The sequence below is a fragment of the Symsagittifera roscoffensis genome, chromosome 2, assembly GCF_963678635.1.
Source record: "Symsagittifera roscoffensis chromosome 2, txSymRosc1.1, whole genome shotgun sequence".
NCBI lineage: Eukaryota > Metazoa > Xenacoelomorpha > Acoela > Convolutidae > Symsagittifera > Symsagittifera roscoffensis.
The window spans coordinates 25468651-25490543 of NC_087063.1; the positions used below are offsets into that span (position 1 = coordinate 25468651).

The 21893-nt window shown below is 38.9% G+C and overlaps 2 protein-coding genes across 2 annotated transcripts in view; both read left to right on the forward strand.

Moving 5' to 3' along the window:
- Positions 1–21893, forward strand: part of LOC134840456 (proteasome subunit beta type-7-like) — a 287503-nt gene that overhangs the window by 90888 nt on the left and 174722 nt on the right. The window lies entirely within an intron of this gene.
- LOC134839503 (tudor domain-containing protein 3-like) lies at positions 9333–13360 on the forward strand. Its single transcript, XM_063855081.1, has 2 exons — positions 9333–10709; positions 12854–13360. The coding sequence occupies exons 1-2, from the start codon at positions 9334–9336 to the stop codon at positions 13206–13208; spliced, it is 1731 nt and encodes a 576-aa protein (XP_063711151.1). The 5' UTR covers position 9333; the 3' UTR covers positions 13209–13360.

Here is a 21893-nt window from a genome sequence, read left to right on the forward strand (position 1 = left end):
AGGCGATACGAAAGAGGAAGAAAGTGCTGAGAAAACTGAAACCGATGCCAAATTTGGGGCGGTTCGTGATCAAAATTTAGAGGCTGTAAAACAACTTAAAACTGAGCAGAAAGGTCTAACTAGTGGAGCTACAGCTCAATTGCCTTCGAGTGATTTTTTCCATTCCAAGAAAAAAGAGCCTCAAAATGGTGCTACTAGCAGTGGTACTACAGTAACAATGGGAAATACACCAGCACCGGATCCCTTTGCCGACGATCCATTTGGAGGACCTCGCGGTGGTAGGGGTGGCCGAGGAGGTCGGCGCGGACGAAAAGGTTCTGATGCCGAGTATGACGAAGGACCTGACGACGCGAAGTTTAAAGCGCCGTCTCAACAGGCGTCGCTTTTTGACATCATTCAAAACAAAATTGACGACATGACAGTCCAGGACATTGAGTTTTCGGATCCGAATCCGCGACCGATGGCACCTGTATCGACACGACTCGGACCAAGCTCGGTTCGTAATGGAGATACTCGTTCGGGAACTTACGAAAGAGGCGGACAACGAGCAGGAAGAGGATACAGAAATGAACGAAGTTTTAACGAGGGAAGTTACGGAGGTGACCGGGGACGAAACGGCCAACGGGTTTCGCAACGAGGCCGTGGGCGAGGTAATTTTGAAGATCAAAGGACCAGAGGCGATAGAAACTCAAACAACGGTTACGATCGGAACAACAATCAGGGTGGCCAGAATATACAAAGAAATCAATATCAACACGTCGACGGGTTAGTCGAATTGATTATTTTTATTCGGTTGTTTTAAATACTTAAACGCTGTCTCTCTTGATGCAGAGAGATTAATTTAAAAAGAGTAGTCGGTTGCTGCTCAAGTACCACAGAATATTCTGACCACCTTTTTAACCTTAGTTTTTTTTCTCAAGGTGAATTTTTTGATCCACAGATTATAATATGCTTATAAGTAACTTAATCAACTATTTATATCTTATATTTATCTTATATCTGTGAATTTCGTCTTTTTATTGTTCCGACCATTGAAACTGGGGAGGAACTTTGCATTCGGGTGTGTTTTAGTTTTTTTGTTTTCCTAGAAAAATCAGGTACCACAAATAATGATCGGATTGGGTTGAATGATATATAATTTTAAAGCCATTACGTTTGTAATTCGAACCGCATTAAAGAAATATTTCCCAGTGTCGAGAAAAAGCGGTTTGAAATTTTTGATTTTTCGTCATATTTTGAGCGAATGATCAGGCATACAACAGCTTAATTAGGTCAAATTTAAGCCCTAAAAACTTAATTTTAAGCTTATAGAGTTTTAAGCTCCATTTTGTGAATCAATAACTTCAAAAGAAAAGATTTTTTTGTTTTTCTAGTCAATTTTCTAAGAAAAAAATAACGTCTAATTTGCCTATATTACTATGAATTTCAAATATGCCTAAAATAAAGTTTTACATCAGACTTTTTTTTATCACCCTACGCTCAAGAAACTTCACTAATATGAAAAAAAGCTTTTTCTCGTAGTTATTCGAAGTCTACAGTCGGAACATTCTGTGCTTCTTGCACAGTAACCGGCTATCCTTGTTTAAAACCGTGCTTAGAACGAAAAGACGAAGAGATTTAAATTTACAATCAAGTTAACTTCGGTACAAAATTTTCACGTGAATTGAACAATTCTGGTCTTTCAATGCCTTTCTTGGGAACTTCCAAATTTCGTATTGAAAGTATAGAAAGCCCTACAAACATTTTTTAATCTTTTTTTTTGAAAAATATGGATAATTGAATTTTCATTTGAAAGTTTTCCAGATTTGAAAAAGATGATCAATGAGCAGGTTCAAGCTTCAATTCTTAATTTTTTTAAAGCAACACTCAAAAAGTACTCGTATGAAACACTGCTGACGCCTGAGTTTTGCAAGCGTTATCAAATCGGAACATTGATATTTTACTTTTCAGTGAAACGTATCTAATCGCTTATTACCGAATCATTCTTATTCGTAACTCAATTAGTTTTCGAACCAAGCTATCAATGGTTCAGTTATTCGGTTAAAAATGTTACCGGTGGACATTACAATGTGCAGCGATGGATAATATCTGCGGGCTACACATTCCGCATTAGACCAAGAACTCATATTGATTACGAAATAGCAAATTCCTTCAATATCAAAAACGCACCTCCAACTTTAGATGGTCCCCTTGTTGTTTTTCATCGAGACGTACAAACGTTTTGCTTCACATAGTTTTTTTTCAACATTTAATTTTTTTCGAGTTTTCTTATGTTTGAGTTGCATCGCAAGTGGGGCGAAGTTCTGCTTCGCCTCTGTGTAACATTAAATTAAACTAGTTCGAACAGTTTTGATGGCTCGTTCTTTTATCACTCGGACTTCTACTGTTTCACAAATTAACAATTAATAGAACGCTAATTTTTCAATTCTAATTCTGGTAATAGCCGCATGCTGAGCGGCACGCATGCAAGTAGGCTGGTCCCCGTTTGAAACGTATGATCCAGTAAGGCGGGATCGAGCATATTTGAGAGCAGTAATGGAGCGGGATAGCGTAGTATGGGGCACGCTCTTCATAACCATTAGCTCCGGAGCTCGAATCTAGCAGTCGCCATAAGATTGTTTAAATGACCTAATTCTTTTCAATAGGAAGTTTCATATTTTTGGGCATTTATAGAGCTATTTTTTGCCTTTTTTTCGCATTACGAGGCCAAACTGTGCATTTTGTGAATTGTAAGCGGATTCCGCAACAAGGACGCGCCATTTGTTCTTCTTTTGTTCATTCATTTCCTTTGATCGTTCCAACCAAATTTAACATGTTTAAAGACTTGTCACTGGAATCCAGGAACATACAGACACAAAATTGTGCGCCTATCCAGTGCACAGTTTGGCCTCGTAATGCGCCTCTTGGTAAGAACTTTATCGCAGTCTTGACTTATTTGCGCTTATGAGGTATGTTCTGCCAGTGAAGCGCTTAAGCTATATTTTGTATCAAGTCGTCTGCTGAAACTTTGCTCCAGCTGGTAAGAGTCAGTTATGCTCAAGCTTATAATTTTAGCCATGCCAGCTTTGATGGAAAGATTTTTTGGCTAAGCGATACGGATAGTTTTAAATCATTTTAGTATTTTCAGGTTGATGGGTTTTGTTTTTGAGAGCCGACTTCTGTTGTAGTTAGAACTGCTGCCAATGATTCGTGCCTACCTGGGCTTACGAAGCTCGTCTGAATTTTCGATCCAAAATGGGCACCTTCTCCGCAATTTTCCTCTGACTAGCAGGAGAACCATTCAAAGACGCTTAAAACACGATGATGATGACCCTAAACTGAACATCAAATCCAGAGGAAACAAGAGTCAAAAGGTCAGCGCTGGCATCCGCTCGGTGAAAGAAAACAAATCTGAAGATTTAAAGCTAAGTTTTTATGACAAGAATCGGGTATTGGATGTGTACATGAAAAAATTAGTTTTAGTGACAACGAACCGAGTTACTTCTCGCAAAAATGAAGAGCTCAACGAAAGCCAGAAGGTCGAGAAATCGAGACGATCCAAAAAACTGAATAAAACAAAGGATGGTGATCTTGCGTCAAGCAATAAGAAGAGAAAAGATGCTACAGTGTTTGTCCAACAGGAAGATATGGAAAAGGCTAAGATCTCCATCAATGAAGCTCAGAAAAGGTTGAAAAGATTGCCGCCGTTTGACGAGAAAATTCTGAATGAAGCACGAGACATTCTAAACGAGACGGCTTTTTCAAGCCACCAAAGGAAAACTTACAGTTATTGCTCGGGGCTGGTTAAAAAAACTGAAAATATTTTCAAGAAAGCTCAAATTGGTTTGCAAACGTGTGCCATGACAAACATGTTACCTCTAGCATTGCCGAGTATTCAGAAAGCTTTAAGTACCCTGGGAAATACTAAGAAGAAGATTAAAAGCATCGATCCGACGTTTGACTTGTCATATTTCGATTCTCCGAACTTCCATCACGTCATCACTCAGTTCATCCGGGCCGTGACGCGAGGTGACCCTAGACGCGCGTATGCTGACTGGGCTGTTAAAATGATGTACACCTCGGAATTCAAACCCACGACTGATTTGCTAATGGCTGTTTTGATTTTGCTCGACAAAATTGGGGAACCGCCAAACCATGTGATAGTGAAAGTGACGCTTGAAAAGTTTGTCAAAGTAGTTTCGGAGGCTGACGCCATAACGCTGCACGAAATCAGTGCGTTTAGCAAAAATGACTTGAAATTATTTTTCGGTCAAATTGTGCCTCGGCTGCAAGAGATTTACGAGAAAAGTGGCGAGATTGTTTTTGACGAGAAGTTCACGAGCAAGTTGCCTACTGATGATAAATTGGGCTCTTTGTTCAGTGCTGACCAAGTTTTGTACAGCATGCTGCCAAGTGACGATAGGTGCATCCCGTTGAACTCAGAAAAAGTTCCCCCTCAACTTGACCTGTCCGATATAATTTCACATGAGGAGCTAGTAGATAACATGCACCGACAGCTGGGACGGGAGTCCAAAATTAATGTCACCATGGATTCTCTGGAAACTTCCACAATACCGCTGTCAACAAATGCAGCCAGCTGTGCGGCAACAAAAAACGACAACCAGGCTCTGAATGTAGAACTGGAGACGATTTTAGACTCGTGGAGGGAAGCGCTCTACAAAGCGATTGTAGAAGAGCTTCATTCTAGGAAGAGCTCAACTGACATTTCGAAAGACATTTTTCAAATTCTACAAGTTTTGGATTTGAAAATTTTGATCGAGCAATTGATCAATATCGCATTTTCAGTTGGAGGCAAAGATAGTTCTGTTCCTTTCCATGAGTTGTATCGAGAAATTGAACAGTATCTGTTTAATAGCTACTACCACCAGTATCTACGGTCTTTTCAGTACATTGAAAAAATTGAACAAATTTACCCCCAATATGCTAAAATGTTCTATGATCGAAACGTTGCTACTAAAATGACGGCTAGTGATTTATGGCTCGAACTGCAGAATAAAAATTCAGACTTGGGTCCCGGCGTCCATGCCTTTCCTGAACCTTGGCCCAAAAAAATGTGCCATGATGTCTCGCAGTTTCTTGTTCATTTGATGCTCAAAAAACTTCAGCTTCCGTTCAGCTTTGTGGAGAAGTTTCTAAGCAAGCAAACTGAACAATCGCTTCAAGATGCTGGGTTGTTTTACCTCTCGAGTAAAAATGGTTCCATTGGCTGGACAATGGTACCCTGTTTTTCTTGTCGCTACATCTCAACTATGCCCAAAGGATTCAGTGACAAGAAAAACCTAAATTCAATGCATACGCACATACATCTGTCTCCTCATGAATATTTTGCCAAGTTGGTTCGCAAATTGAATCGCGGAAAAGTTGTGATGTTATCCACTTCAGTTCCTTCGTTGGTACCCCCAGTTCCTTGGGTCAGCCAGAATCACGGCGGCTACCTTTCAAGTCCCGCCATGTTCATGAGAGATAGCAGAGATGACACTTCTCTTGCCAATATGACTGACTTCAAGCGGAAAATTGCGGCGGGCAATTCGGATGTGATGAATTTTCTGGACAGCGTGTTCACGTTTTCGTCGGTTCCTTGGAAAATCAACAAGAATGTTTTAGACGTTGTAATGCATTTGTTTCGCTCAGGTGGAAATTTAGACCTGGAGATTCCACTGTCGGAAGACGAATGCGAGAAGTACTACCTTGAAAACGAACCCTGGGCTGAGGAAGATGATCTTAATCCTTATCTTAAACAGTGCTTAATGAGAAAGGTGATTAGGGAAAACTTTTCTCTACGGATGACGCTTTTGTACCAACTGAGCATTGCAAATTTAGTCAAAGATGAGAAGGCATTTTGGTTGCCCAGCAATATTGACTTCAGAGGACGATGCTACGACATCCCACCTGTTTTCAACCATATTTGTGACGATCGAACCCGCGCCCTGTTCTTGTTTGCTCAGGGGAAACCTCTTGGTTCCAAAGGATTAACTTGGCTGAAGCTTCACTTAGCTAATTTGACAGGAGAATGCAAAAAAATGGCGTATGAAGAGCGACTTGGCTTCATCGACGCACATCTGCCTCTAATTCTGGACTCTGCTCGAAATCCTTTGGCCGGATTGAAATGGTGGACAACATTAGATGAACCTTTTCAAGCTCTTGCTGCTTGTTGTGAACTTTCGAAAGCGACCAAGTTAGCTAACCCCGAAGATTTCATATGTCATTTGCCGGTACATCAAGACGGGTGCTGCAACGGGTTGCAACACTATGCAGCATTGGGACGTGACGTAAGCGGTGCCAAAAGCGTGAACGTTTTACCCTCTGAAGTCCCTCAAGATGTGTACGGAGCCGTGTGCGATATTGTGCTGGAGAAGATCCGGAAAGAAAAGCGGGATGACTGTCGGGACATTGCGGAACTGGTAGAGCCATTGGTTAACCGAAAGGTCGTCAAGCAGACTGTGATGACTCAAGTTTATGGCGTCACTTATTATGGAGGCATTTTGCAAATAAGAGCCCGCTTAAAGGAAACCGAAGCCCTTGATTCGAAGGAACTGTCACTGGCGACCTCATATGTTACTAATCTTGTCTTCGCGAGTATTGGAGATCTTTTTGTGTCGACTGGAAAGATCAAAACCTGGCTCAGAGAAATCGCAAATGAAATTGCCAAGGCCGGGTTGCCAGTTCAATGGGTGACTCCTTTAGGCCTGCAAGTCATTCAAAGTTACACCAAGCGTATGTCAAATAAAAACTTCATCAACAGTCCGACGAATAACATGGCGACGTTAAATATAGTTAGAACTCCGGCGGCTGCTAAACACAAGAACGCTTTTCCGCCAAACTACATCCACAGCTTGGACGCAACTCACATGTTGTTGACAGCTCGCTCTTGTTTCAAACAAGGAGTCACTTTTGCCCACGTGCATGATTGTTTTTGGACGCATGCGTGTGATGTTGATGACATGAACAAAATATGTCGCGAAGAGTTTATAAACCTACATAAACTGCCGCTATTAGAGAATTTCGCGGACTTCGTGACTAATAATTTGCTGCCTGTTATAAAAGACGATAGGCGAAAAGACAGACTGACAAAATTATTGAAAAATATTCCCCCAGTGGGTGATTTGGACATGGAAGAGGTGAAGAAGTCCGTTTTCTTCTTCTCCTAGTCAAAATTACTGGTTCTGTATCCTTTAATGAAAATTTAGAGTTATTCGTGTATTTTTTCTTGTGAGGAAGCTACATTTTAGCATGCAACACTTACACGCCAGTAAGTTTCTTCGGAGACGAGTTTTCAATTGTTGGAAATTTAGCTTTTTCAATTCATTTTTGTTTGGTTACCCTTGCGAATAGCTAGTATTGTAATGGGTTACTTTTTCCCTTAAACAAATTTGCTAACAGAAGGGCGAAAATGAGAAATCGTAAATGTAGATGGTTTCTATGTAAATGTTGAATATATGTATCTGGTTAACTGAACTTGGAAAAGCAAGTTCGAAAATTCACAATCGCCCTCGCAGGCCCTCATTAAAAATGAAAAAAGTGAAGATAGTTCTTTTGACTTTTTTAGTTACTCGGCTAAGTAAATTAATAAATTACATAATAAGTTTACAGGAGATAGAGTTATTTTTTTTTGTTTTACGCTATTCAGGTTTAAAGTTTCAGAATACTAAAGAAAAAACTTACGTTTTGTGTTTTGTTTGTAAATGTTTTAAGGTTGCTGCTAGCATTCGTTCGTGTTTTTTGTGCTTATTTAATGTCGGCTTCATTTCCAAGCACTTATTTTAGGGCTAATGGTTCATTACACTTGCGAAGCAATGTGTTATTGTACGAAATTTCTTTTTTTCCCAACTTAAGTCGCAAATAATGTTGCGGCGACTAAGCCGCAATTTTTGTTGCGACTTAAAACAACAATATTTGCTGCGTCGAATTTGCTGAATCGAATTAATTGGCAATAAGATATTTTGATATATTTTTTGTACCTTTGAAACTTAGTTGCACCTTTACAGCTTATTGATAACATGTGCTTTGACATTCGAATAGTTATAAATTTACACAGTTGATGCATTTTTAATTCATGAAGTGAAACGAAGAAAGCTATTTGTCGCAAACAACATAACAATAATGCAATCTCGATTTCAGAAATTTTCTAGCTTAATATATCTCGCAAGTTTTTGAAATGCATAATTTATACATAATGTGGCTTTATCATTTGCATTTTTTTGCATGCAAAATTGTATCTTTTTGTGTTTGATGCTACTTTTGCCGCACCGAATTGGCAATTTATTAGCACATGTAGCTGCATTATTGGTGGCTAGTTCTTGGGGGTTTTAAGCATCCGTGGTTGAATGGTTAGTGCGTGAGACTCAAATTTGCTGGGTCGCAGATTTCGCTAAATCAAGTTTTGCTAAGTCTCGAGTTTTTGCAAATTCGAGGCTTATTTATATTTTTCTTATGTCAATTGATAGAGCTGCTTTTTGGTCGTGTTCTTGCAAGTGCTTGCGAAGCGCAGCTTCGCCTCTGTGTAAAATATTGTTTTCATATTTTGTAGTTTTGGATGCAAGTTCTCGACACTAATTTGAAACAACTTGTTTTGTATTTTTTTGTAAGACTGTGGTCGGAAAGTTCTGTGCTGTTTGCACAGTAACCGGCTATCCTTGCCTTTTTTGATTTTTTGTGGGGTTTTGTCATTTATTTGCTGAATCTATTTTCTCTCAAATAACTAATATGGAGCACTTAAAGGTATTTTGTTGGCCTAGAGTGGATGTTTGCAATACAATTTTTTGTTATATCAATTTTCTTTTTTTTTAGTTAACCAGCCAGAGGCAACCCGAAGATGAATTCTTTAAGGATAACTAAGCTATGGCTATGCTACAAGTGCTCAACTTGTAAGTTGCACTGCACACGGGGAACCCGCAATCATTTGATTGTTGGGCACCATCACTAAAGATGCGGCACAACGCCAAATTCTCCATTTTTTGAAATTTTTTGGCTACGAGGTTCCGGTTGAAAATGTTGGCTTAATTTCCCCACAATTTCCATCTATTTCTTTATTCATCTAATTGCAACAAATAGCCTATATTGTAATGATTGTTTTTTGGCTTCGTGATATTTTCCCAACCTTTCGATTTCAATTCGAATCAGATTTGAATTTTTTTCTTTGTTTTCCTGTTGATCATTTTTACATCTTCAGTGGTACGAAGCTCGGCTTCGCTTCTGTGTTTAAGTGGCGTATATCTCTTAATCCTATGGAAAAAGCTTGTTACGTTGGCGAGGCCCTATCACCGGTCAAAATTTCATCATAATCAGGCTTTTTTGAGTGTTCGTAGGTCAATTCTGTTTGTATTTGCAGATAAAATGCCTCCAAGTTTGTCATTATTGAAAACTTCATTCAATTTGAAGCCTTCAATCTTTGATGACTTGAAAGGAGCTCAAAATGATCATAAAACATCAATACTGATCGACGAGTTAGTCCTGAATGAGAAAATTACTGAAGTGGTATCAAAAGACAGCAGAGAGCATCCGTGGGCGAATTCCAACGAAGACTCTTCGAAGAAAAGTTCGTCTCTGAGAAAAGGACCTGTTGGGTTTATGGTTCTCAGTGTGCGAAATACAGCGGCACCAAAAGTAAGTCCAGAAAACAATTTCGCCCCGCGAATGCTGAAAGTTTCGGTGAGTGATGGGTATCACACATATCACTTAATTGAAGTCGAACCGATAAAATTATTAAGCGTCGATACAGCTCCAGGAACGAAAATTATTTTAACAGGGGACTTGACTGTTCGAAATAATTTGGTTCTTATAAAAGCGGCTAATGTCCAATTTGTCGGAGGTCGGGTTGAGGAGATGTATGAAAAGTGGGTTGTCACCAAAGATTTCAACACGAAAGCGATTCGTGATACTGGTGCGCCAAAATTTGTGCCTTTTGGACGTGCAATTGATAATGTGAAAATAGACAAACAGGGAAAAGGCGATACGAAAGAGGAAGAAAGTGCTGAGAAAACTGAAACCGATGCCAAATTTGGGGCGGTTCGTGATCAAAATTTAGAGGCTGTAAAACAACTTAAAACTGAGCAGAAAGGTCTAACTAGTGGAGCTACAGCTCAATTGCCTTCGAGTGATTTTTTCCATTCCAAGAAAAAAGAGCCTCAAAATGGTGCTACTAGCAGTGGTACTACAGTAACAATGGGAAATACACCAGCACCGGATCCCTTTGCCGACGATCCATTTGGAGGACCTCGCGGTGGTAGGGGTGGCCGAGGAGGTCGGCGCGGACGAAAAGGTTCTGATGCCGAGTATGACGAAGGACCTGACGACGCGAAGTTTAAAGCGCCGTCTCAACAGGCGTCGCTTTTTGACATCATTCAAAACAAAATTGACGACATGACAGTCCAGGACATTGAGTTTTCGGATCCGAATCCGCGACCGATGGCACCTGTATCGACACGACTCGGACCAAGCTCGGTTCGTAATGGAGATACTCGTTCGGGAACTTACGAAAGAGGCGGACAACGAGCAGGAAGAGGATACAGAAATGAACGAAGTTTTAACGAGGGAAGTTACGGAGGTGACCGGGGACGAAGCGGCCAACGGGTTTCGCAACGAGGCCGTGGGCGAGGTAATTTTGAAGATCAAAGGACCAGAGGCGATAGAAACTCAAACAACGGTTACGATCGGAACAACAATCAGGGTGGCCAGAATATACAAAGAAATCAATATCAACACGTCGACGGGTTAGTCGAATTGATTATTTTTATTCGGTTGTTTTAAATACTTAAACGCTGTCTCTCTTGATGCAGATAGATTAATTTAAAAAGAGTAGTCGGTTGCTGCTCAAGTACCACAGAATATTCTGACCACCTTTTTAACCTTAGTTTTTTTTCTCAAGGTGAATTTTTTGATCCACAGATTATAATATGCTTATAAGTAACTTAATCAACTATTTATATCTTATATTTATCTTATATCTGTGAATTTCGTCTTTTTATTGTTCCGACCATTGAAACTGGGGAGGAACTTTGCATTCGGGTGTGTTTTAGTTTTTTTGTTTTCCTAGCAAAATCAGGTACCACAAATAATGATCGGATTGGGTTGAATGATATATAATTTTAAAGCCATTACGTTTGTAATTCGAACCGCATTAAAGAAATATTTCCCAGTGTCGAGAAAAAGCGGTTTGAAATTTTTGATTTTTCGTCATATTTTGAGCGAATGATCAGGCATACAACAGCTTAATTAGGTCAAATTTAAGCCCTAAAAACTTAATTTTAAGCTTATAGAGTTTTAAGCTCCATTTTGTGAATCAATAACTTCAAAAAAAAAAGATTTTTTTGTTTTTCTAGTCAATTTTCTAAGAAAAAAATAACGTCTAATTTGCCTATATTACTATGAATTTCAAATATGCCTAAAATAAAGTTTTACATCAGACTTTTTTTTATCACCCTACGCTCAAGAAACTTCACTAATATGAAAAAAAGCTTTTTCTCGTAGTTATTCGAAGTCTACAGTCGGAACATTCTGTGCTTCTTGCACAGTAACCGGCTATCCTTGTTTAAAACCGTGCTTAGAACGAAAAGACGAAGAGATTTAAATTTACAATCAAGTTAACTTCGGTACAAAATTTTCACGTGAATTGAACAATTCTGGTCTTTCAATGCCTTTCTTGGGAACTTCCAAATTTCGTATTGAAAGTATAGAAAACCCTACAAACATTTTTTAATCTTTTTTTTTTGAAAAATATGGATAATTGAATTTTTATTTGAAAGTTTTCCAGATTTGAAAAAGATGATCAATGAGCAGGTTCAAGCTTCAATTCTTAATTTTTTTAAAGCAACACTCAAAAAGTACTCGTATGAAACACTGCTGACGCCTGAGTTTTGCAAGCGTTATCAAATCGGAACATTGATATTTTACTTTTCAGTGAAACGTATCTAATCGCTTATTACCGAATCATTCTTATTCGTAACTCAATTAGTTTTCGAACCAAGCTATCAATGGTTCAGTTATTCGGTTAAAGATGTTACCGGTGGACATTACAATGTGCAGCGATGGATAATATCTGCGGGCTACACATTCCGCATTAGACCAAGAACTCATAATGATTACGAAACAAGCTATCAGATGATTCAGTGATTTGGTTAGATATCTCAGTGAATAATTGAATCATTTGATAATTTGTTTTGTAATCAGTTATTGGTATATTTCTGGAAGTTTAGCGTGTAGGTAATGTCCATGGCTGGACGTTGTAATTTCCTCAGGTAATTTCCATAGCCGAATACCTGAATCATTTGATACACCTTGGCTCGTAAACAATTTGATTTCTTGGTCTAAATTGGAGGTTTAGCCTGCAGATAATGTCCTTGGCTGGACCACCAAAAGGCCTTGGGTTTCAATCCGCAAAAGACCTATTTTTTATAGCTGAAAAGGTTGGGCTTGAAAAAATTATCATTGAAGAGTATCGTTTGTCTGCTCATATTTCTCCATTTAGTTATTTCATCACGGAGTTTGATGTATTCATGTAATCAGGCGCGAATCTAGGATTTTCTCGAGGGGGGGCGGATTTTCAAAAAAAATTGAATTTTTTTTCGACCTTTTTTTAGGTCGACCAAATTGATTTTTGAGCTCTCCCAAATTACTATAAAGGTCCTATATTGACCTATTTTTCTGCGCCGCTGATAAGTTTTTCAAAAAACAGGCAAAAACAACAGAAAATTTGAAATAAAAAGAAAAGAATTTTAAAGTGCTATTAAATTTTTCAAATAATTTTGTGGGTGGAATAGTGCACAGAAACAGGCTGCCCTTTTTCATCTAAATGGCTCGGCTTCAACTGCTTGCGTATACTTTTTATGCACCGTATTTATTTTGATTATTATTTTAGATTCGATAATTACCCAAAACTCGGCGATCAACAAAGTCACCAAGGAAGACAGTTTTCAGCACATAGAAACAACAACTACAATAACAATCAATTCAACAACCAAAACATGCATAACCAGGCAACTAGTCAAGATTATCCTATGATGGACCATAACATGCAGCAGTACATGGGTAACGATGCTACACACTACATGATGAATTACCCTGTGAATATGGGCATGGACCACGATTGGAATGGGTATTATGATGAGTATCCAGGGTATCAGCACCAAGGAGTTGGAGGAAGGGGAGGGGGTTCATACAATCTGGAGTTTACGCCTAGAAACAGAGGTAGAGGAAGAGGAAATTATTACTGAAAGTGGAATTTTAACTGAAACTGAAAACGTGGAAACTTAAACTATGACGTCTAATTTGAAATAGTTGATGCGGTAGCAAAGGATTTCTTTAAAAAATTGAAGCTTTACTGCTAAGTTATATATTGGTCCTAAGTTAAAGTGAATGAGCTGAACGTTTTTTTGGCCAGTGAGCGCTTCCAGAAGAAGTCATCAGAAGTGAAATCAACTTTAAGCTATTTGCGAGCTGAAATTTTTTATCACATCTAAGTAATTTAATTTTTTTTGAGGGTTTCTATCGAAAATGCATCTTATCAATTGAAAACAAGTGTTGAGCTGAGATCTGACTCATATTTGAGTCAACATTAACATTTTTATTGTTATCCTCATAATGTTTTGACCAAAAAGAGGATTCACGGTTAACCTGTGTCCCCAAAATTGTAAGCGTTCCGGTGAAAAATTTTTACTGGAACCAATGATCAGGTATTGCATCGAAACTTAAAATACCCGAAAGAGAATGGCCAGAAATTGATAATTTCTTTTAAAATATATTGCCAACAGAAGTACTTTTTCGAGAATTTTGGGTAGTTTTGTCCGTGAGGCGACAATTCGTAACAGGCGTATTCTACTTGCCAATGCATTGTTACGAATTGTCGCCTGATACGAATTTTCGCCTGCTACGAATTGTCGCCCTATCAGTTTTTTCAATGAAATTTTTAAAAAATAGTTCCAAAAGTTCTGGCAAGGGAATTTTTTAAAACTCAATATATCAGAAAACCACAAAAATTTACAGCAACAGAATCCTCTATAGAATTTTTTCATTTCTTTTTAAATTATCTGTAATCAAATATATTAAATTGTTTATGATAGCTGAGTGTGGATGGTTGATATTATGAAAACTCACTAGGAAAGTACCTTAAAAACAAACAAGGTTGCCTGTATCAGGGCGAAGCCATGATTGTTCCGACTGCCTTTTAAGGTCCATGGAGCAGTAATAATATGAAAAAATTAAATGTAATAAAATAAAATGAAAAAAAATTTTTTTTTTCTAAATATTGAGATTTTTTGTGAAAATCATCCACCCACACGCCATATAAAGTTCAAAGTGATAGATTTCGCTCCTAGTAACAAACTATTCATGACGAATAAGTTTCTTTCAACCAATTTGGAACGATTTCTAAGATGGATTAAATCTCCGTTTACGCGTCAATAGCGCGAAAGATATCGCGCGTTAATTGTCACAAATTGGCCAAAATGGCAATCTTTAAACCCCCATAACTTTACGAAAAATGATCACAGGTGAAATATCTTTTCAAATTTAAGCTCAAGGGAACAATAGCTTTTGAATGAGAAAAAAAATTCCGTCAAAACTGGCTAGTTAAAAGTCGAAATTTGTCTGAAGAAAAAAAACTCACCTCGAGCACAAGTATTCCGTTACTTTTGTATCGAAAGTCGGAACAATAATGGCTTACAGAACTTTTTCTTTGTCAGGTCAGACGCGCCAGAACCTTGAAATATTGATATTGATATCAAGTAAAGTCAAAGATGAGATATTATGAGTTCTAAGCTTTTAAAATTTTTTTCAATAAAACAAATTTGAGTTTATATCGGCTGAGCTTCTAGTTTTCTACAACAAGAGGCACATTTCAATTCTTTGAAACTTTTTTTCAGTTAATTTGTTTATTTTCCTTATCAAACCTAGAGAAGTTTAGTTTTTCTTCGTTTCTCCCTTCAGCTGTGAAGATTTCCGCAGTGTTGCTAATTGTATACGACCTTTTCCTATTGATAATTTCTCGTTCTGTTTCTTCGGCAAAACTCCCGGAAGAAAAATTTGGTTTTTGAAAGCTAAATACTCGGAGTTAAATGATCCAACTCCAACAATTATATAAACGATTTTTCGAGTTAATTTTTTGATAAACCAATCTGTGTATACGTTATTTAAATGGCGTGCGGCTTTAAACAGGTTTAAGAAGTTTATTTTTGGTATGATAAAATACCAATCAGTTGCAACCCTAAAAGTTTTCACACAATGCAACGTTTTAGAATAAGCCGAAATGGACGTTGAAGTGCCTTTTTTCATCAATGTGAACATTTAAATATAACTCCCTAGTTCTTATACGGTTTTCACCACACATTTGTGGAAGCATGAGTTTTTTTCCTTTTTCCACAACGGAATCTTCAAAATTTTTTCATTTCAAGGTTTTTAAATAAAATTCAAAGTTAGCAATCCTGTGGGTGGGAGCGTTAGAGTTCTCTCAGGGAATGCAAATATGTCCTCGGAGTTTGACTGCTCAATTTCCGAAAGTAGTTTACGAAACATGACAATTATGGTGATTTTCAAAGGTTTCAGAAAGCTTGACAAAGTTACGAAATTGTCGGCACCAAGATGGAGTGATGCCAAGTTACACTCAGGGTTAAAAAAATTTTCTCGAAAAATGACTTTTCATTATCTCAACTCTATAATGTGGTTATACTGCTCAATCATTCAACTGTTCCCGAAACGACGTTTTTAATAGTATATTACAATCCAAAAATTCTGTAGTTGCAGCAACCTTGATTGTTTGGTGCTATGTACTTTGTTTTGTTTTGTTATCTACTTATTGTCAAAAACATAAAGGCCGATATGAAATGAGACAATGTTTCATTCACAGCGCCATACACACGTATGGAACTAAGCCAGTGATTGAGCTGAAAACAAATTGATCTGAAAGATTAAAAATGCGTAATTTAACAAATGAAGTTCACTGTTGTACATCTTTAGTTACTGGACGTTTCCTAAATTATCACAGAGCAGCCAGCAGGATTTTTGTCTGAAGACAATCGAACTGACTTGGTGATTCCCGTTTTTTCGGCGACAGCAAACTCGGATTCACGATGGAACTTTCAGATATGGTTCGATCAGTTCCTCATGGCTGTGAGTGTAAAAGAAAACGTGAACCTAACCTAGAATTACTGTTGGAAGACGCGAAAGCAGTCAAAGAGAAACCGGAACCGAGACCAGAAACAGCTCAAACGCGAGAAGATACAACTGCCATAGCAGCTCGTGAAACGAGGGACAGATTGGCAAGATACAAGGTCCTACTGGTAAACGAAGAAAGAATAGAGAGAGAGGACTAAAAAGTACGAAAACGCCTAGTGTCAAGGCTCTTTTTCGCTTTATTAACAGAGGGGAAAAACCGATTTGTATAGAAGAACCCGCACGTGGAAATTGCAAAACTAGAGTTCAAAGAAATCATGACATTAGCCAAAATTGTGTTTAAAAAACCACAGAGTATCACGTATGAAAGATACAAACTCTTTAATAGATCGCAAGAGCCGGGAAAGACTCTGGAAGCATTCCACGCGGAACTACCTGCACAAGCATCAAAGTACGATTTATATACACTAGAAGACGAGTTGGTAAGATATTTATTTATCTCTAAAAAGCGGAACCCCGTATTTCAAAATACGTGAACATTTGAAACACTGAGCCCATAGGAATTACTGCAGCGGGCATTAAATTTCGAGCAAAGCAAGCTAACAACACAAGGTTTTCAGAAATCAAACGCAGGTACTGAATCAGCAATACAAAAATCCGGATGAACGCAAAATAAAATCAAAAAAGAGCCCATAATTGCCGTAGAAAATAGGGGCCAGTCAATAGGGGACCAGACAGAGATCAATTTAGGAGAAGGCGACCAGAAGGGAGGATGAATACCAAGACAAATACAGAAAAAAAACCATGCAACTGGTGCGGTAGAATTTTCACGGAAAGTCATCTTAAAGTTGCCCAGCATGGAAAAATCGTGAAGAAACTGCAATAAAGCGATTAGCTTTGCCGGATGTGTAGATCTCCATAAGGAAATGAAATAACCGAGGCCAAGCTGAGTTTCGAAGAGGAATGTATTCGGATACAAACCTTCGACTCGTGCAACGAACCTGAAATAATGTCAGTGGAAGCGAATGTCCGCCAAATGGATAAGGTAAAAAAATATATCCAGAATATGTTGGCCGATAAAAATAAAATCCGAAGGTATGAAATCCTTAAAAACACTAAATCGAATCGATAACCAGATCATCAACATGACAGTTGACACGGGGAGTCTAGTATCCTTCCTAAGTTGGACAACAGTGAAACAAATTTCGGATTTTTCGCAAAAGACAACATTTGGCCTAGCAGAAAACCAAAAGCTGCTAGCACAGTTCGTGGATTACAATAAACACTCAATCGTGATACTTGGGATTCTAAAAGCGGACATACGCTCTGCGGGTTGGAAAGTACGAAATGCTGCATTGCTAATGACAGAGCGAGTGGGGATCAGCACTACGCAAAAACCAGCTCAAAAAGAAAGGTCGAGCTTTGACGTGCTACTGTGCGAGCAGTCGGAAGGTTGGAAACGAAAATTTTATTCAAGTCATAAGGATCTATGCGACCGACAAGGCCGGTCCATAAACCACCTAGTAAACACGAAGTTGAAAAATCATTGTGTCTCATTCAAGAAAAGGGCAGGTGAATCCCGATACATATACAAGATAAAGTTGAAAAAGGACTGGAAACGTTTTTGGTAGAGATTCCAATTGAGGGGTTAGACAAGTGTAAAAGTGAATGTTTTATCGCCCTAATAGTCATTGCAGTAAAAAAGACACTTTTATCAAGTTAGCATTAGATGCAAAACCGTTGAACAGACAGTTATTCAATAACAAGTATCAAATGCCAAACGTGACGAACTACTGGATGGGGAAAGCCAAATTGCAACTACACAGGCAGGAGGTACACAATACTTTACATTACTTGATCTCAAATATGCGTACAGCTAATTGAAACTGATTGCAGAGACAGCGAAACAATGCATTTTTAACATCGTTGGGGGCATGCGACGAGTACTTATAGATTCCTTACAGGTTTCAATGGTCTAGCCGATATGGCAGCGGAGTTCCAAAAAGCTATGCACCGTACTATACATAACACGAAAAATACGTTTTGCTTTTTGGATGATATACTAATACTTTCAAAAGGAAATGAAACCGAACATACACAATTGGTGACAGACGTGTTAGAAAAATTGGAAAAAGAAAATATATCCCTCAAATTCTCGAAATGTGGTTTTTTCATGAATGAGCTGAATTGACCAGGACATATATTGTCAGAAAACGTAATCACACCTAAAATCGCACAAACAGAGGCAACATTGAAACTGAATTACCCAAAGTCACTGAACCAGCTTAGTTCATTCATGGGTATCCTAAACCAATCGTCTAAGTTTATTCCAAATGCAGCAAATTTAACGGACAAATTTCGCCCATTGCGCCGGGAAGAGAACAAAAAAAATTAAGAAGTATAAAAGAACTAATGAGAAAGTTTGAATGGGAAGAGGAGCATTCCGTGACATTCAAGGAGATAAAAAAGGCAATAGTGAACATAACAACAGTAAATTATTACAATCCCTCTAAAGAGACACGGGTCAAATGTGACGCTAGCCATAGCGGTCGATGAACGTCCCCTTAGCAAAAATCGGGTGATGAGGATTGGGTTCATAACTCATTTGCGTCTCATTATTTGAACGTACAAGAAAAAAATACTCGACAGATGAACTGGAACTGCTTGCAGATGTGTGGTTGGTGGATTGGTTTAAAAATCCACCAACCAAGCAAAAAGTTCGTAATGTTAATCCATCACAATGCCGTAACATCGGCTTTAGAAGGCAATTGCTTGAACAAAACTTACCAATCACGGCTAACTCGCTGGATAGATAGGATACTACCATACCATTTTATAAAAGTACACAATCCAGGCAAGGACATGCAAGTCGTCGATTTTTCACCGAGAGAACCGAACGGCCAAATATTCTGGCATGAAATTGAATTAGATGCACGCATTAAGAATACACACGGTTGCTGTAGCAATCAAAATGGTCCGAAACGAGCAAAGCTCAATCGGAACAAAAATTTTCCAAACTCACGACTCTCAAAATTGCAACAAAACAGTTTTTGTAAATTCTCTTGTTCAATCCAGTCGGTTAATTCAATAAAACAAAAAGTTACTCAAAAAAAAAAGAACTGAATAGCGATAAAGTAAGAAAGAAAACAGTCAAGATCGAGGAGAAGAGAAAGCAACAAGAAAGAGGTACTGTCACAAAGTACGAGGTTGGCCGAAACAACATTTCAGAAACACGAAAAGTAAAGAAAGGACAGTGAGCTCATCGGATTCAGAGAGTTCAGATGAAGTAACTGCAAGAGCAGTGACTTGGAAAGAAGATGCCACAGAACAAACGATTTTGTTGTCGTTCTGGAACCTGATTAGCGGAGACGCAGAATGCCATCCTGGGAACCTGCTAGAGCTGGAAGCGGCTACAGAGGTTGTACAAGAAAACCCAAACAACAGAGGAGACAGGATCAATACAGAAGCGGGAACCATTGTTGAAGTAGCCTTATATGCCGAGGACAACGATTGCAACCCAGAGGTCAGTGGAGTGCAGCAAAGTAAAAGAATCAGCCATTCTTCCAGGAAGAATTACTTAAAGAAGACAGAACATCTCGGGGACGTTGGACTATTTAGCCTATCAAAACTGTTTGATAAGAATTTGCTGGCGGAGTTAGTTTGCCTACGACATGTCATCGAAAGAATTGATCAACAGGGATTCGATCTAATGGTCCGATATACGAATTCGCTGTGGAGCCAAATGTCAGTCATTGACGACTGCATACTGGTTGATAACCGCTTAGCAGTCCCTGGACAACTTAGGCCCGCCGTAATAAAACAAACCCAACCGAGGTCATCCGATTCAGGAGGCCATGCCCGACACCTCAAACTGTTTGTAGTGGCCTTACATGCACAAAAACATCATCAACTTAGCTGAAAAATGTAGAGAGTAGACAAGATATGGTAAGAATGCTAAATATAACATTCCCAAAATTTCTGATGAATCCCTTGCGCTGCTCACGCAGCCGGGCCAAGAATTCCAATTGGACTATGCAGGTCCCTTAGAAGATCATAAAGGGAAAAAGATATACTGTAAGTTTCCATCAGTCAAAGTTACCAAGTCGACGGGGGAAAATCTTCAACAAGATTTTTACGCTCATACCTTGACAGACATGGAATAACACAGTCAATAAAAACAGACCAATTTTCGGGGTTTAAAAGGAAAGCGATGGAAAAATTCTGTCTCGACAATAACAAAAATTCTGTCCGTTGGCCGATCACCGTGGTTGCGAGCTAATAGAAAGGACAATACAGACAACTAAAAATGATGACTTGGTGTTATGTTGTTAGAAGAAAACGTAACAACAAAAAAACTCTGCCTTAGAATAACCATACGCGACCTGAGATGGATATAAACCATTCAACAATCACCATTCGAGCCACACCTCGGCCCACATCCAAAAAAATGAGTTGAACATCATAAGGGATTTACTCTTATCAAATTCTGAACGTTTAGATAAACGGCATCTGTAGAGGTCAGCGCTCACAGCCAGTCAGCTAAGAAGAAGCATCAACCGATGACGCGACAATCCGGAAAAATGTACAGAAAGGACAAAACAGTCGAGAAGAGTGCCCGCTGTTTGAGCGGCAAAAAAAAATCCGCGCGAGACAGAGAACGGGGACGGACAGTCAAGACGTTTTTGGAGGCTAACGCAAAGTGGAACGCATCCGATCTCAGAAGAATTGTTGACGAAACGAGGACTTTAAACCCGGAGCTACCTAAGAAATTTTTGTCATGAGAAAAGGGTTAACGTGGTGTCGGAGATCCCTACAACTGTCAAGACAGCAGCTGGATCCATTTATTGCAGAAGCGATATAGCCAGGGCCACAATTCCGGTACAGGACTGGCAACTTTGGGACCAAAAGGAGGTCAGAAGAATAAGGTAAAAAGCCCCCTCGAAGAACCATAATGCAAATATTAGCGCCAAGAGATCGAACCCCCGCTGGAGAGCCACAAGACAGGAACCAGGACATAGCCAGAGAAAATTCGAAACAGCATTACAGTAGTGTTATCAAAAGAAACGGAAGTAAGAGGTGGCCTTAACGTGGCCGTCAAAAAAGCAAAAATGAATAATGTGGGTTAGACCAAAACCTCAGGAGGAAGTGTGATTGAGCCAAAACTGAAAAAAAAAATCAAGAGAAAAAGAAGAATAAAGCTGCAGCGGCAACAACCACAAAAATCCCGTTCAAGATGCTCGAAATTGAAAGGCCAAAAGAGAGCGCTGAACCGAGCAGCTCCACGCCGAAGAAGTTCAGCAGTCTAAAAAAAGAATAGACAGAGACATTCTCCGAACAACATTGTAAACCTTTTTCAAAATCAAGACGGCTCCCGAAGAGTGGGAGAAACTAGCAGATCAGGTCTTAACACGAGGAATCCAGAAGACTGCAGAAAAGATCATTTGGTCGAAAGAGACATCAGAAGAGTCCAGTTCTGTCGTACATAACACCCCACCTGGATTTTCTGAGAAATCATTTGCAGAAGACCCGACAGGCTCTAAAGTACGATGCAGCAACCGGGCAAACAAGAAGCAGGGACCCAAAAAACTAGAGAGCCCAATAAAATATTCCGTTAAAGAAATCAGCCCAAAGGCGGATATTGTCGATTTGAACAAAGTTGCGTTAGAAACCTGCCGACTTAAGTTAGCTAATTTCCAAACGCAGACAGACAAACCGACGAAGCCGAGATTGGGGCTTTTGGAAAGGAATTTGTTCAGACGAAAATTTGGATACGCAGCACTCGTCATATTCAG